Here is an 18,347-nt window from a genome sequence, read left to right as displayed (position 1 = left end):
TCAACTCCTCCCACTTTTCTTAGCAACTTCTTACAGTTGCTTTCTCTCAGAGCTTGACCTTATTTATTTTTGTTTTCTCCAGAATAATTTTTAAGAAATTTCTCACAAATACCAGTTTGTTTCTTCTTTTAATCTTGCTTAACTGACAGCTGTCCTCTTTCCCCTCTTCCCATGCGGCTTTTTTGTTTATACCCCCTCCCTCTCCTTCCACAGCTTACAGGTAATTCCTCTTTTCCTCCATGTCACCTGCTAATCTTCTCTCTTCTGGTTTCACTCAGTCTTCTCCCTTTCATCTTGTTATTCTTGTCCTCTTTGATCTACCTCAGAAACAAACTCCTATTTAATCTCTTGATAATGTAGGAAAGTTGTTCTCCTCCTCACCCTGCACTGTCTGTGGCAACCTCTCCAATTCTTTAGTTGAATGTTAGAAGATAGCTGCCTTCTGATGGTTGAACCATATTACTCCATCAGCTCAGAATTAATCTAGATTTGTGCAGGTTTAAACAGCTCACTTAATCCCACATGTCCTTTATAAGTTCAGGCAGTGCACTCAGCCAGATGTCTTCACAGGCAGATGATCAAACCCAGGAGGCCCTGACCCAGATGGATCCCAAAAACTAGGACAGTTCTAGTTTAAGTGAACTAAATCTATATGCAACTGTCTAAACCACATTCCATTCATATTTTGGGCCTGAGTATCTGAAAATGTGCTGAAATATACTACCTTGTTTCACTTCAGCCATTAGAATCACTTGGGCAGCAACTGATTCTCAAACAAAGTCAGGCTGGCCCATGGCCAGGCACACCATGTTAATCTTCAGGGTACAACTGCTGGTAAGAGGAAGGGAAACCAACCAAAAATCCCCAAAGAACAAAACCCTGTGATGACAGTTCCCACACATAATTTAAAACATAGGAGAATCAAAGTAAAGATTAGATCCCTCAATAACATTGCTGAGTTGCTCTTCAAGCTGTACTGAATTTGGGATCTAAAAGACAAACAGAAGCTCCATTTGGTTAGTTCTGCAGAGATGTTTCTTCATTTAGTATTTTGAACATTAGGCAACAATTTACTTACCGTGAAGTATTATACTCACTGCACAGATTCAAACAAATACAAAATCTGCAGTATCACAGTTGGTCACCTCCCTTGTAACACACACTGCTAACCCACAGATCTTTGGGTTTATGAGACTGGTTTGCTTCCTCTAGGATCAGTCACTAGGATCAACTGCAAAACAGCGAATCTTCCATCCAGAGATTATTCTTAATGAATGCATTAACTACTTTATGCAGAAATACATCTACCTATATCATCAGTTAAGGCAAACAGATTAGAAGTCGATAAAGGATGCACTGTAATACAAAAACACAGTAATAGTGACATTTATTACATTACTGTTTAACTAATATACCCCTCCCCTTTTAAAACAGAAAAGTCTTTGAGAAGTCACAAGAACAAAGAGCCCTTAAAAACATTTTATGAAGCACTGTATTTCACTCTACATAGAATACTCTATAGAAACCTAGAAGAGAAAAATGTTATTTAAAAAACCCACAGCAGAATAAATCTTTTTTTTGGTAAACTAACCAGTTTTTACACATTCAAATATTTTAGATTTTTAAGAAAAACACTCTTTTCTGAAAGTATCAACTTTCACTTCAATTTTGTATTCATAAATCAGACAAACATAGAAAGAGCTATTTAGTATTAATATTCTAATTGTCAAAGGGAAAAAAAAACAGAAAAAAACCCCACGCAGCACAGCATTCACTAAGATTATCATTTTGGATCCCTAGTGTGCATGCTCTGTAATCAAAATTCAAACAAAGTAAAATAAAATAATCAAATCTGTAGAGCAGGTGATGAAGAGTTACTTTGCTGACTCATTACAGATGTACATACAATTTCCAACGAAGGGAGCAGCACCCAATATGAAAGACAGCAGTGATGGAGGTGAGGGGAATGGAGCAAAAACCCTGTTAGAGGCACCTCTTTGATCAACCTTCTGCTAAATCACTGCCTGCTGTCAATCAAAGACCGGAATTACCACACTAGATAGGTTAATAAACTTAGTTCTGAAATCTTCCAGCAGATGTCCTCACAAGGCAGTCACCATTTAAAAAACAGACAGATGGGCAGGGAAGCAGACTTAAAATAAGGGTGATATAAATATATAAACAAATTCACAGTATTTAATTTCTTCTCAAATGGAAAACTTAAAAGCATAGGCAGCATGTTAAAAAACATAAGGCTCACATTTTAAAAACTAAAGGAAAAAAAAGTCACCTGAACAAGTACATAACTAGCACATCTGTTTGAAGCAGCACATGTTTCCAATTTGTGAAGTAATTTTCACATCTTACTTATAAACAAAACAGAAGGTTCAAGAAATTATGGTGAAAAGCATGTAGGCATAAGAGAAGTATCATAAAGACTCTAATCCTGTCCTTCTCCCTTCTGTTTCATGTTAAAACTGACACTAATTCTACTGAACGCACAGAGCTGAAGTGCAGCTTTCTGCACTACTCCCCAGTGGCAATGACATACAAATGTTGTCACAAAGTTGATATTCTTGGAAGCACAGAATCTCTTGGGTATTTCAGGAAGACTTAAAAAGAACAACTTTTAAAAATAGTGATCCTCATCATTACTGCTACAACTAGAAAAGTTCGATACTACAGTTGGCTTGCCCTTCTATGTAGTGAGTAATGCATCCACAGTTAACTACCTATAAACACCTGTGAGATAATGATTCCATCAAGTACTGGTCTACAGACTTACAGGCCTAGGTGAAGTGCTTTGAGACCAGTATCTCCAGCCCTCAACTGGCATTTGCTTTAATGCAGATGTAAATGGCCTCACAAATGAGAAGACACAACAGGGAAAGATGAATTCAAGAAGATAAGCACCAGCAACTCTTCAAGAGCAGAGAATTAAGGGCTGATACTTGGGGCTTACTGGGAAACCAGCCAACTGGGACACATCAGTCACTACGGTTTTACTGTTGGAAAGAATTCGAGACAGCCCTAGGTTCAGGAAAATGCTGGGTGGGTGGCTCCAACAGCTGGGACGGACTCGTCTGCCAGAGCTTCTTTGGTGGACCCATTATGGCACTTACAGACAGAAAGCGTTTCTATGTTAACCACGCTGAATTAGGTCAATGCTAACATCATCAATTATAGAAATAGATTGCTTATGAAATCTTAGAGGAGCAGGGGTTTTGTCAGTATCTTTTCCGAAGCTTCAATAGCGTGGGTGACTGATTTTCTGCAGGCTGATTGCCCTCAATTTCAACAATGAAAGTAAAAACAAGAGACTTTTTAGCTTGGTGTCAGTGAATGACCATGGTAAATAACACAGAACTGTTACATTGATTAAATGGTGAATGCTTTCATGCAGTAGAAGCATCAGATAAAGCGCATTCTGCATTTAGTTTGTCCTGAGAAAAGAAGGATCTAGGTTCCAGATCCTGAAAACCATGGTAAATAATATAGTATTAAAGCTATTAAACTTTCTCAGTTTAAGTAAGGTTCTCTTCAGCTGTCACAAAAAAAATAATTATAAAAATATTGTTAATCTTTCTATTGTGCTTTAATTAAAAACAAAACAAACAAAACAAAAAAAGAGCAGAAGAATTCTATGAAATCAAGATTTCTACTTAAAATATTGAAGGAAAAATATTTTTCAATGAATTAAATATGGTGCTTTAACAAAATATTGTGCTTTAATTAAACAAAACAGCACAGAAAAGCACAGAATAATTCTATGAAATCAAGATTTCTATTTCAAATAAAGGACAAATACAAATGAAGTATGATGGCTGGGGGCAGCTACAGTCTATTGTTAGCCATTTAAGATTACTTCACTGTCCATACAGCTGTCTGTCTGTATCTTGAATCTTAAGCCTCTCACCCTTAACCATAAGATAAGGAACATAAAATTACAGTCCAAGCAGTGGCTAGCTCTACTGCTTCTAAATAAAGACTTATGGGAACAAATACACATTGCAAACAAAACCCTAAGCGACGCTGAAGCAATCCTAATCGTAACCAGCTCTTCCTTCATAGCTCTGGTTTCATTATGTAAATATATTCCAGTCAAATTTTACAAATTATATCAACAAGTCATTATTTTCCCCTCTTTCCCCAGGAAAACTGTGCAAGGATAACTGTACACATGTCCATGAAATAGAGGATGTCATTTTATTGGAGGTCCACAGGTAATTGTATCACATTAGGGAGTGGAAGAATTCCGTGGTATGGCACAACACAATACCTCACTCTAAACACTTAAACAGAGGGTTAAATGATATGCAACATGATCAAATCAGTAATTCTCCATCTTCTAGGCACCACTGATTAATTTAAAATAAACTTTCATAAATTGAAAAAAGAAAATTCATGTAGTCCATTAATTCCTTTGTTGCACTGTCTTTAAGTGAAACAGCACTTGAAAGTCACAAATAAAAAAAAGCAGCACTTTCTCTTAATACCAACACCACTGTAACACATACTGTAGCGTGGCATGCAAATCCTTATCTGCAGTCTTTTTTTTTCTTTTATTAACAAATGGAATGGTAATTTTCTATCTCAAATATTAGTAGCATAACATGTAAGTGCAGATCATTCTGGCCACAAGTGTGGTAAGCCTTAACAAGTGTGTATTACAAGAGCATAGAACACAGAGCATGACACTTACATCCAAGAATCTCTCTCTTTTATACTGTATATGGTGTTTGTTACAGGCTGACTTCCAACTTGCTGTACCCAAGCTTCAGGAAACAAGATTATTGACCACTTCTGGTTTTGTTTAAAAATAAAATGCAGCCACCATCATAGCACAACCATTAACCACCTGATAAAAAAAAAATGCCATAGCTCCACTGAAAAAATAACTTGTCCTTTTAGTACACTCCATTAGGCAATAAAGTTTCCATTGTAGGCATGTTACGAAGTCTTACAGTGGTACTGCAGCGTCATTCCTGTTAAGAAGATATTTATATAGCCACCAAGAAATGGTGCAATATTCAAAAAAGCTGTTCAAACTGAGCTAAGCTTCACGAGACCACGTACTGAGTCTTCATGCAATGAATCCTGGCTGGCTAGACTCAGGACGTGCATTGTATGGCTGTGTGCAATAGGACTTCCACTTGGCAGCATCCCAGGGGGTGATGGAGCTTCTTCAGGAGTGAGAAACTGATGACCTTCGTGTTCCTCTTTTAATGGTATCATGTCTGTCAAACCTGTATCTGATGTGAGATTTGGCATAGAAGATGGTGGTGTTGGTTGCCCTAGAGTTAGACTTGCACAAGGCCCACTGATAGAAGTCTTTCCTGGTAAAGGTAGCTCTTCACTAGTTATGCTTGGCTCACTCTGTAGTAGGGGGGTGGCAGCAGCCTGCAAAACGAATTTAGTGCTCTGAATGCACTGATCTTGGTCACACTGCAGAAGGGAAGAGTGTCAAAATCATGTAAGGCAAACACAACAGAGAAAAAGGGAGAATATGGACAAAAAGGTATGGAAAAGAATGGGATATGAAGAGAAGAAAAGAAAAAAAGAGAGCCATTAGTATCATTCCATGGTTAGCCACCCGAAAGTCCCATTGCATGCTGCCCAGGAAAGAAATAAAATAAAATAATAGCATGCATAACTGAGCCAGTGCTTTGGATTACTATCACAGTAAATGATGATAAGCATTTACGTGCTCACTTACGGGTTTTGGTAATCCTGAAAATAGCATTCTGTGAGTACTGTAATTCAAATACTTTGCATATTCTTGTTCTAAGCCATTTGGAAAATCTAGTTGCACAGACCACGTGTAACTAACTGCATCGGGCACCTCAAAACCTCCCCAATTCCAAGTGAGCTGAATCATTTCCACACTACCCATTTTATCCTAAAGTAGATAGCAGTCCAGAGAGGTACCCAAAGGCATAATCAAAGCATCTTTCCAAGTTCATAAACAGTAGGCAAGTTATCTTTTCGTAATTGGTCTTCACATGTAGGAAGTAAGGTGCTATGGAATTTTTTCTGGAGAATCTCTTTGATGCAGGCAGTTTTACAAAGAAATAGCTAACAATACAGCCTCTATGAGCAAAAATTCCCCCCTACCCCCCCTTCCAATTTAATACATTATATATACACTCTAGAAAATATACCATACCATTGATTTCTACACACCAATACTCAGGAGGATGTGTAGAAATCTGGCAGCACTGCAGATGCATTAATTTGATATCAACTTTAATGATTTTTAAGCTGTTTCTTGACAATGTGAAGAATCAAGGTACAAACCACAGTTTTTCTGGCAAGCACTTTCACAATAACAAGCCAAATTCAGCATTATATAAATCTGATTAGGCTCAGTGAGTATTACCAGGAACACTTTTCCTCTACATCATTCCTAAGAACTGTTTATACAAAATTATCATTAATTCATTGAGGTGACAAGACAGGTGGGCGTTTCAATGATGTCCAGCTAGCTGAATAGTACACCTACTGCCAGATTCAGTTTCTTTAACACAAACTAGCATGATTTTTGAAAGCTTCCAAGGACAAGATACATTTAATTCATAGCCTGATCAGCTATAACGTCTGCAGATTTTCAAAACCCTGTTAGATTCACTTGCCATACTACTGTTCTGCTGTGCAAGAGAAACACTACAGTTAATGAATACATCTATAAAGTCAATGCAGCAAAGAAAATTTGGAAGCAAGCAAGCAGAACAAAAAAATATATCCAGAGGTAAGATGTTCACGGTTGTTATTTAAAGGATTCGGTTAAGCAGCATGTTCTGCTTTTCGACTTATTTAGTCTATATCAAATTACTGAAAGATATTACAAATCCAACACCTGTTCAATATATTCTGAATCATTACCATTGCTACTAACACTACAGCAATTCCCAAAAAAGCCCATTTGAGTTTAACAAGCCACTGTGATATACTCTATTCAAACTCATGGGAAGACTTTTGCTTACTTTACTGCATGATGAAAACCATCACTCTGATATTTTTAGGTTCTCCCATTCCACCACTGAATAGCTTAATGATAGATGCACACACATTACATGTAGGAAGCATGCAAGCAGACTACTTGGTCACAGTAGACAGATAGTATTCTAAACATGTCTAAGCATTTTAGGACTCCCAGACCAAATACTTTGACAGGCAGAAGTCCGATCCTTGCTCCATTACATATTTTCCAACACTTATGTTTTCAGTAAGATAAATGCACTGATATCCTGTTACATAAACTGAATTCTTATATTCTGCAAACCATCTTCCCCCCACAAAATAACATACAGCCCCAGACAAAGAATTTGGTAAGAGGTCTTGTATCATTTCAGAGGGATTACTCGCAGGCTTAAAGCCAAAACATTGCATAAGTACCTTACTAAGAAGAAAACTGTCAGCATCTTTTAAAGTCAATCTTTCAATTAGTAATTCAGTGTGAATAACTCTTTCTTGATTAATATGCTGTTATTCACGCCTGCTTATTTCAATTAAATTACAACCCTTCAACCAGCATTACTATGCAGACCTAAAAAAAAATCTTTTAACTGAGTTTTCAGACTTCAAAAAGACCAACTAAAAATTAACTTATCTTCTCTGAAATGCAGTAGCCAAAGAGAGTGTTAAATAACAAAGAAATGCTTAAACCCACCAGGGTACACTGAAAACAAATAACATTAACATCTGACTTGTTGTCTTAGTGAAGCTTCAACACTGATCTTCATAAGGAAATCATTAATGTGATCCAAGCAATACAAGTACATAGTTTTAAATTACCTGAAGGTAATCTATTCAAACTCATTCTATAGCCTGAATTAATTTTCTTCTTACCAGACTCAAGCATATTTCAACTGAATCAATATTAAAAAGACAAAGTAGCCTCATAAAGCTCCATTGAATAGAGCATTATAAAACTGTTTCAGGCACTGCATATCTCCTCTTCATTTTGCATGTACTTGTCACTTCCTTAAAACCTCTCCTCTTATTTAGATATATTTCGGGTTTTCTCTTTTTTTGCTCTATTTCCCAGTGATCAACATGAAGTATCTTAGGAAAATACAGGCTGTAAATAGCTTTTGAAAGTGAATAAGACTGGGGTTTGTATTAGAAAACGCAGATGTGTTCAGTGAAGCTCTCAAAAACATCTGACAAACCCAACACATACTATACAGCTAACCTACTCTTGAGTCTAACAGCCAACACAAAATTAAACAAGAAAAATAAAATTTGTTTATAGGGTTGGCATGGTGGTTTTCCCTTGATTCTTTATTCCACTGTTAACTAAATGAAATTTATTAATCACGTGAATTATTCCATACCAGCATTTCAAATTAAGTAAAAAAGCCAATAACTGTAACAAAAAGGAAGCCAAGCACTGAAATCTAAATAGCTAAAAATCTACCATAGAAATTATTTCACCAGTACATTCTTACTTCAGATCTACTGATTTTATTTTCCACTTAAAATTTCCACTGTTTCAGAGGAACAGCAGATTCTGAAGGGAAAACAGGTTTAATAAGTTCTGCAAGTACAGAAATTCAATTATTTCTTTGAATAGAAATTTAAGCCATCTCTGCATTTATTTTCACATCAAAAGGCACAAATCAGAACAAATCAGACAAAACCTAAAATTGTGTTTATTTCACAAATAATAAATATAAACAACTAAGGAAACAATATTTTTCATTTTTTTTCCTGAAGAAAATCTGATTTTTTTTTCCTAAGCTACACAAAACATACATGTTAACATAGCTGTTGTACATGGCAATATATTTTTCACATTTCTAATACCGAAGTCAGAGATTATTTACTTTGAATTTTAAATTAATTTTGTTACATTTTATCTCAACTCTAGTAACATTAAAGAATTGTCCTCAGAAGACAGAGAAAAGCAGTAGAACTGTCTCAGCAGCTCTGAACAAAGTAAAAAACAAGAAGTCTGGAGGAGACTGTCAGCCCTGAATGACAGTGCTACAAGGTAACAGAAAGGATGCTGGAAAACCAGGCTAGATGGCTAAAGAGTGGAGGGATCGAGCTGTGTAACAGTTCCCAACAGCTGTAGCATTTCACATTCGAAATCGTGGTATTGAAAATACTGTGCAACAATTGAGCCACAAAACCCACCAAGTCAATGGCTCCACTACCAAGTGGTAGTGCAGCAGGAGTAGATGAGGTGAAACATTTCTGAAGCCAAACAGGAAATTATACCTGTTCCAAGGATTCTACTTTTACTAGACTAGCTCCTGTCTGTTCTTATCGACTATATGTTTGTGAATGGTTAGAGCATGTTGGATGCATTTCAGAAGCCCATCTTCTGACAGAAATCTAGTTCATGCGCTCTAATACTGCTCTGCAATGTGAGCAAATAAGCAGTAAATATGCAGTTTAAAGAATTGCTTCTAAAACATACCTCAATCCAAAGCAAAATGCTGGTTTGTTTACTACATTTTATTTGTGTCCATTTTAACTGTGAAGTAAAACGCTTTAATGAAAAACCTCTATCAACCTTGACTGTAGTAATGTTGAGTTGATAAGAGCACTAAATTTTGTTTCAGGCAATGATAAATTGCATTTGTGAAGTACAGCAGCAAATATGCAAAGAAACACACTCATAAAACTCCCAGCAAAGTGGGGCTCTTATGGTTGCTGACCCTTTTACTGTAATGATAGAAATATTTATTCCTAATAATGACAATAGGAAAAGCAAAGGAAAATATCATCTACATTTCTGTAATGATAGAAATATTTTTTCCTAATAATGACAATAGGAAAAGCAAAGGAAAAAATATACTAGGACGGTCAGAGTTAATGTTCTCTGGATCAACTGGATTCCTGTTTCCAGATCAGTGCTAGAAATACTGATGTGAACATTTGGGAGAGGGCTTCTTTGCACCCCTTGCTGATAATGAATGTTGTGTATGCTATTACAGTTCCTACAATTTTCAGTGATACATGTAAGTGAGAAACACGCACTCTAAGTAAAGAATTTACATCCAGGGAATTTGTCACACAAGGAACTACTTAAGCACTGGGGAAGAGATGCCTGGAAATGCAGGAGCACAAGCAAATTTCTTAAAAAATCAAAGAAATAAACCTGTCCTGACATAGAGAATGATAGAAGCAAAATCTGCTACTTTATAAGGCATTAGAGAATTCCATAGTACATCCTAGTAAAAATAAACCAAACAAATTCCTCTAAAAAAAGTGCACAGACTGAAATTCTGTGTTTCTTTACCAAAACCCAAGAATCGGCGCAGGCTTTTAAGAGAAAGCTAAGTACCACAGAAGTGCAGATCCAGGTAATGGCAGATGATGAGTTTATGGTGAAATAAAGAACCTTTTTTTCTGAATGCAAAGAATATAAGACTTAAAATGAAAGAAAAAAAAAAGAAAAAATACAGAGAAAATTATGATTTCATACAGGCAAAAAATTGTGTTTCATGTGAAAAAAAATTCTTAAGAATGAGAACAGAGATACATGGGCAATCAAACTAATGAAGAGATTATAAAAATAATAAAATGCAATAGGGAAATACTTTAGAAATATCAGGTCTACAGATCCTATGCTCCAAGTGACCATGCTTGTCATGTGCATGTGGATATTAATAAATTGGTTAATGAATTTACCATATTAATTTCAAATGTGTTGGAAAAGAGATTAAAACCACAGGGGATAAAAAAGTTGTATGTGCTTCCAGCCTTCAAAAAAAGTAAATTACAACTTCAGCTTTTCATAAAATCAGGGAGATACTAAGGAAAGAACAGGAGAAGAAGCTCTGTTATAAAGATTTCGAAAAAACCCCACCACATAGTATGGGTCTATGAAGCACTGGTTATAGCAACAACCCGGACTTTCTGAGGTTGTGAAAAACCGAGTCACTAGCACAGGTAGGGTAGCTCCTCTATGAAATATTCAAAGTCTCAAAGGCCAAATTACCACATAACATGTTAAATACAAAAGCAGTGTTCCATAAATGATATCCTGAACAAGAGGTAATGTATTGCACTAAAAAAAGTATCTGGTAAGTTTAAAGTTGGCCTGATATTTATTTTGACCTTAAAAGCAAAAATGATACTATGCTATATGATGTATTAAAATAAATGAAAGCAGAATATAATACTAAGCAACCCAGAGAGATTTTAAGAATGATGAGAGGCTAGTTGGGTGAGGCACAAGAACTCAGCATACCAGTCACTGAGTAAAAGATTTGAGGGAAGTGAAAGGATAAAGGGAGGTGAAGGAACAGGAATAAGAGAAGACAAGTGTGAGACAAGATGTTCATTAAAATCTTCCTTTAATATTAATGGGCAGGAGAGGCATTTTAGTATGCTATATGCAATAAGCAGTATAGCATCTAGACATGAAGATTCAATGTAGACATAAAATGATGTAATGCATTCTGGAATAAAATCCAATGAGACACAATATCCTGGAACACACTTCAGATTTCTAATAATTTATTTCCCATACTCAAAGCATTAAACTTGCTAAAACAGTGTAACTATCTCCGATGACATGCAAATAGCTAAACCTCTGCCATTTAAAAAATACTTATCAACTTAGGCCACTGTCTACACATGCTTTCAAGTCAAGCAGTTTCACCTTGGCTATCTCATCTGAAACCATAATAATACACCCTGCAGCAGCAGATACATCCCCTTCAAACTTGGCAGTTCTTTGTTGTCTACCTGCCTCAGCTACAAGTACGTGTTTTTAACTTTGTGCCTCTGCCTTTTTCTCAAGAGGTATGTAACCTTCCAGGAGGAAAGACTGAATAATATTCCATCTTTTGCCTAATCTTTATCAGTGAGGACACAAGATAGAAAGGAAACCTTTTCTTCCACAAAGACTTTCCCTCTACTTTTTTGCTTCCACTGAAGTCTTGGGCTTGAGATGGTCTATTATTTAAACTGTCAATCACCAAAGGAAATTTTCAGGTTTGCATCTGCAGTTCTTGCAGGATTCTCTTGAATCCCTTTTGCTGAGATTTCTCCTCTAAAAAACCCACCACCAATTAGAAATCAAACAGTGGAATGCTGCAAGCCTTGTTTTACTTCTGCCATAAAGTGTACTTTACTGCCTTTCACTTAAGAACTTTCTATGGTTCTTCGTATGAGAGAGAGCAAGTGAATGGCTGGTGTTCCCAGCACTCCAGTTCCCAAACTTCTTCAGAAGATTCCAAGATTGTGGACTGGGAAGAAAACTGAGAGAAACAGATACTGCAAAGCCTGGAAGAAGTACTAGGGCACACTTCATAGGAAAAAGGTTTAAATAGAATTATGAGATTGTACTTGATTATTTCTGTCTAACTCAGAACAGAAAATCTGGTAACTAAACAGAATGGTGGAAAACATCTAAGCTAGCAGTAAGATGAATTAATTTTGGTAGGAAAAAAGAAAGTCTGTTATGGATAAAATTGTGATAATAGGTTGATAAGATTGTGAAATAGGAATATCAGCTTTGTTGGTTGCTGCTTTATGTGATAGGAGACATGGGAACCTGAAAGGCACAGAGTACACTAAGAAGAACAAAACCACTGACCTTAAAATACAGAAAAAGGGAAACATGAAACAAGAGCAAATCAGAGGCAAAGTTATGTCCCACTGCACTGCTGCCAGCAGGAAATGAATTTATTATTTCTTATGCTTCAAACAACTCAGGAAAAACTGCATGATTTGAACAGCAAAGACTGAGAAAGTAAGCTGGTCTTTAACAGTTTGCAAAAAACACAAGGGAGAAATTTTAATGCTGATAGCCAGCTACTGCTAGAAGCCAATTGGTCTTGGATACAGACCAGGATTAATACCCTGAGAAAAACGGCATCACAGTCTTAGAGATATTCCTATATATTGAACATGATGTATTACATTTTTCAAGCTTTTCCTGAGAGATCATTTTCAGGAATGAAGTAAATTAATACCGTAACAGATTTCTCCATTTCTAAAGACAAATTTGGTCAATTTTGTATTAAACTGGCACAAGCGTTGCTCATTAATACCTAGTAATAATGACAGTATCTTCTTACAATGCAAGTGTAATTCATAAAATGCTACAGTAACTTAAAGCCAGGGACTTACAATATGGTTTAGTGTGAGGTGTCCCTGCATACAGCAGGGGGGTTGGAACCCGATGATCTTAAGGTCCTTTCCAACCCTAACTATTCTATGATTCTATGACTTACTGTGGTTAACAATCCGGACAAATAAGAAGCCTTGACAGAAAAAGAAAATTCGGCTAATGCCTGAAAGTCCTCAAGCTATTTCTAAGGTTCACTTTCTTTTCCCCCTCCCTCCCCTTTTCTCTTTATTGAGTTATGTCTTTTGGGTTTTTTGAGTTAAATTTCAATGGAGCATTACTGTTCTGCTCAACTACACCTTTCAGAAGATTCAGAGTCAATACTGCGTCTCTAACACATTTTCTCACTAAGACTAATAAATCTTCTATCTAGTCCTCAAAATAAAGACTAAAACCAGCTTAGGAACTACAGCAAAATTTTTATACCAGTTTATCAGTGACGCTAAATCTAATCTGTCTGGGAAAAGTCTTTTCTTTTGTTCAAAAGAAAGGCTAAATTATCTCATAAGGCCTTGGGGCTGCCTGTTTTTTGGCAGAGGGAGGGCATCCATAACTCATGGTTTCTTTGACAAAGTCTTAGAACCCACATAATATGAAGATATGTGACAACAATTCAAAAATAGGCACATATGCAAGATGCTTTCCTTTGGAAAAAGTTCTCTTTCCAGTTATTTTCTTCTCCTTGGCACTAGGAATGCTATTTTCCATTATGATAGCCAATGCAACCAGTAAAAAAAAAAACAACCCAGAAAAAAAAACACCAAGAAAACCCCCACCAAAACCCAAACCAACTAAAAAAAAAAAAAACACCGACAAAAAGAAGTAAGAACTATTGGCACAGTTTCAAAGATGCTTAAAAACTTCTATTGTTACAATCCAGTTTCCATTTTTTGTTCATTGGAAGGTCAGTGTCTTCCTGCTCTTTCTTCAAGGTACTTCTCTCCTAGAAACCTCCTTTGTTCATCTTTGGTTTTTAAAATGCAGTAGTCTATGCAAAACCACAGTGTACAAGCACAGAGGAAATAGGGTTTAAAGAAAGTGCCATATAAAACAAGAATTAGCTGGAAAATGATGAACCCGAGCAAGCCCATGACACTTGAATATTCCAGTTCAAAACACAGCAGGTGTCAACAGTACAAGTCAAATGCCAGTACCTTCAATAAATCAACAGTGTAGAAAAGCCTCTCTTTTTTTAGAATCCATGAGCAATAACTATTACACTGCATGAAACATATACTAAAAAGAACCTTGATTTTTTTTTCTTTACTGTTAATAAACAAGTCATTCCACCCAGAGAGTCAGCTGTATCCAGTTAGTTATTACTTGATTAGTTCACATGAAAGTGGAGAAGGAAAACATTCACAGGAATCTTGATGAACAACACTATGGGATGATTCCTACCATGTTGCTCTGAGATTGTGTGGCCCCATACATAGTAATGCCATTTGTTGGTCCTGCTAATTGCGGTGTATCTGGCTGTATAAATCCTCTTCTGTCAATTAAGCTACGGAATAATCAAAAAAAGTGTTAGAGATATTTCTGATCAATAACTACCTTGCCTTGATGAAAAGGCAGGAAAACTTTCTATCATACAACAGACATTAATATCCCACCAATACCTTCAAATGTCCCCTTTTACTCAACTGAAGTACAAGACTTCATTTCCACCAGCCAGCAAGGTAATTGTTTCCTTGTAATACTACTGCCGCATAGTCATACCCACTGCTACTTTTCTGGATTTTTATCACAGACAAAAGATTTAGAAGCTTAGCAGCAGATACCACAAACCCCAAATATTCTAAACCATGGGTGTGAAAATGAATTAAAAAACTCATTGGTGCACTTTGAGTCAGTATCTGTTTTTAAGGTTCTTTTGTTATCAGTTTCCACACCTCTAAATTAAAGCTACATATCACAAAATTTAGAAAGAAAGGAAAAGGGGAAAGGGAAAAAGAAAAAAAAAAAAGGAAAAGGGAGAGAGGAACTTTTATTTGAACAGCTTACTGTAAAGTAAAAATCTACATCAGATTATTAAAAAAACATAAACAGAATGGAATAACCTGACCTAACTAAAATTTTTGCTAAAATTACACATATAATTGTACTTTCAATTTGAGAACTCTAAACCTCATTTAGGTTCTGCTTACTCATAAAAAACTGAATGTGCAGACCTAAGTACTATACATGTGTATTAGCTCATATCGCTTCCAAAAACTTGTTTATGCTTCAATTCATTCAAAGTTTCAGGCATTTTTTTATTTATTTTTTTTTAGTTATATCTAGCTTTCAATTATAGTTCCATACTTTTAATCATAGGTCAAAATGTTTTTTTCCTGTGACCTGAACAATGTTACTTTCCATCTAGAAAACTATAAATTTCACAGGATATAAATTGTAACTGGAGGGTTTATAGTTCCAGTTACTAACACGTAACGACAGGAATGCCTTAAAATGCCTGAGAGCTAAAGTCAGAACAGAACTGGTTTTATTTGCTGACTTATCTATCAAAATTCACTAAGGGTCAAGATGGCTTCAATTCTGAAAGATAAGAATAGGATGCATAGAAAAACCTAAGGCGTTTCCCCTCTCAAAAGCCAATGAGGTTTTCACCACTTGGAGACTGGTTTAAGCTTTCCTCATGAATATCTGCTAAACAGGTTTTTATTTACATTCAAAGCACTTAGAAATCCACCTGAGATTACAATCTGCCATGTGGACAGCACTCCTTCAAAAATCAGATGCTTAAAAGAGTTATATGAACTCTTATATCAGAAAACTGCTGTCTATGCTGACAAGTATGGATCAAATTAAGATCTAAAATTATTTGTTGAGGACATGTGAAATGCATCTGAATTTGCTAGCACACGTTTAAAAATGAGAAACAATGTTTAACAAAAGGGAGAAAAGCCTGGATTATTTATAGATTCTTTCTTCATCTAAAATGTATTTTACAGGGTCAGATCACTAGCTTACTTTAACCACAATTCATCACCTTATCTCTTTACTACTGAAGAAAAACTTACTTAAAGCTTCTAATGGACAGTGGAACAAAACTTTTTTTTTTTTTAATAAACTCAAGCAATCAGAGTATTTTTTCATCAATAATCACCTGGCTTCATTTATACTAACAATACTTTTGATGTTCTTACCTTGGAGAGAGGGGCCCACAGAGTGCAGCACAGCAATTTGTAAAGATGTTGCCATAACTATATGGATTATAGTTTTCTTTACCTCTTTTATTTGACCATGATCCTTTAATCTGAAGAGATATGAACAAGATGCATCACATATAATACAATAAAGAAAACAGCTGAGACAAATTTAGGGCTACCAAAGCAGCAATATGCTACTTACATCAGAGGTAGACCAGATAAAACTTGTAGATCATGGTAGACCATGATCACACTTTCCAAAGAGCTTAGAGCTTTGGGCTGTAACAAAAAGCTGGACCCTAAAGTCTTACAAGCAAGCACATGCTTTACATCCATAGGTTTAGACAACCCAAAATCTCAAAGGATCAATAAACTCAGGAATTTCAGTATCTAGACATAATGGTCTAAGCTTAATTTTACAAATATTACAGCATGTCCTACAGAAGAGGCTCAACTGCAACATACCATTAAAGCCAGCAATAGAGCACTTCTTTCCCATACTCTTGGGTAAAAGTTCTCAAGCTATGCAATACCACAAAACATTATCTTCCCTGAAGTTCACAAATGGCTTTAAAACATTATGAAGCAACTGTAGTCATTACTACCTTTTAGCACGTATTACATTTCATTTTAGCTATCTTGCTTTTCTGTTTGTGAGATACTTGAAAGGACTGAGTAAAATGTCTTACTTTAATCAACTGGAAATGTATGCTTTAAATGAAATTACTGAACAGTTTCCTTGGAATTTAGACAGGTTAGACTGCTGCAGTTCCCTGCTATCTGGCCTTCAACAGTCCAAAAGACACATCTATCTGAGGGGAAGAGGGATAGTGGAAGTACACTGGGTCCACCTAGAGAGACAATGTTGGCCTAAACCTAACAACTGAGGAATACCAGAGTAACCTAACAACTGAGGAATACCAGATGGGAATACCCATCTGTCTTACTAACAAGGCACTTCTTCAAAGACAGGCTACTTGCTCAGATACTCGATGCTGAGGCACAATTCATTCTGAGCATGCTTGGTAATTTTTTTCTGGTTGACTGGTATTACTGTAAAAATCATGATTTTAGCCGTGACCTTAAACAATAACAAAACACGTTTGATGTTACGGCAGAAAATTACAGTAAAATAGCTTTAAGCCTGCAGTAATTTGTTAGATTACTTGCTAAATTCCAACAAGCTTTCTATACTATCAGCCACCTAACTTTTTATTTTCTCCTTTCATTAGTTTTGCATTTCCCCTTTTAGCAAGGGAAGGACACATGAAGCCTCCACACAGTTACTCCACACCAAAACAACGGAAACCTATGTACGAAACTGGTTGACTGTAGAAATGAGAAAGCTGACCTTTAAATTAATGACATACTCCTTGCCAGAGGTTTTAGATCTCAGACTGGCAGAGACATTTCAAAGGAAAAATGAAGAATGAAAATTATATTTTGAGAATTCAACTCACTTTGCCATTTTTACAGTAAGCAATTTTTGAGTCAAAGAATATTTAGGACTCCCAGTGAAAAAGAGATACTGAAAATTATTTAGTAATTTCCTACTATACAGAATATACTTGGGTTTTTTGTCTCCTCTCTTCTATTTTCTTATTCCTTCTCTATATTTTCCTATTTCAAGATAAAGGTCCAGTGGATGTAAATCACAGTAGACATGCTATGCAACCAGCATATCTTCAAGAGATATAGTCCAAAAGATGTCTTCTGCTATTTTGAATCAAGCATGACCAGGTTTCTTCTTTCTTTCCTACTGAGGGATTCACAGTATTATGCATGCAGGTGTGACTTGTCTAAGAGTAACAGAGAAAAACCTCCTCGTTACTATTTAGAAACATGTATGTAGAAACATATCTTACATCTTCATTTGTTGTTTGATTGGAGCTGATCAAATACGTATGAAAACCTGAGAGGCCAACAATGGACCATACTGAGAAAAAACACACCACAGCTTCCAGCACAGTAATTGAAAGTCAAGGAAATACATATAAACCAAAAAAAGAGAAAAAGAATACAAAATCAAGTAACAAGTAGTTACATAATTCAGGATTATCAATTTATAGCACACAAGTCCCTTTGGGGTACTTCAGTGGGGT

At 36.0% G+C, this 18,347-nt stretch overlaps 1 protein-coding gene across 6 annotated transcripts in view; it reads right to left on the bottom strand.

Annotated features, from left to right (window-relative positions):
- Positions 1-4,183: 4,183 nt before the first annotated feature.
- ZDHHC14 (zinc finger DHHC-type palmitoyltransferase 14) overlaps positions 4,184-18,347 on the bottom strand; it is a 124,466-nt gene continuing 110,302 nt past the window's right edge. For 4 of the 6 annotated variants that reach the window (XM_057406517.1, XM_057406477.1, XM_057406508.1 and 1 more), the window contains 4 exons: positions 18,111-18,213; positions 16,243-16,352; positions 14,495-14,597; positions 4,184-5,445 (listed from right to left, as the gene is read on the bottom strand). In XM_057406517.1, the coding sequence (XP_057262500.1) occupies positions 5,044-5,445; positions 14,495-14,597; positions 16,243-16,352; positions 18,111-18,213 (718 nt within the window). In that variant the 3' untranslated portion in view covers positions 4,184-5,043. The remainder of the gene's footprint in view (positions 5,446-14,494; positions 14,598-16,242; positions 16,353-18,110; positions 18,214-18,347) is intronic. The other 2 variants (XM_057406491.1, XM_057406500.1) reach the window with 1 other exon arrangement.

This window comes from Pezoporus wallicus, unplaced genomic scaffold, assembly GCF_028554395.1.
Source record: "Pezoporus wallicus isolate ANWC-B61680 ecotype Strahan unplaced genomic scaffold, APGP_CSIRO_Pwel_v1 contig_3817, whole genome shotgun sequence".
In the NCBI taxonomy this organism is placed as follows: Eukaryota; Metazoa; Chordata; class Aves; order Psittaciformes; family Psittacidae; genus Pezoporus; species Pezoporus wallicus.
Note: the sequence above shows the minus strand (reverse complement) of the source record. Positions and strands in the feature narration are given on the sequence as shown.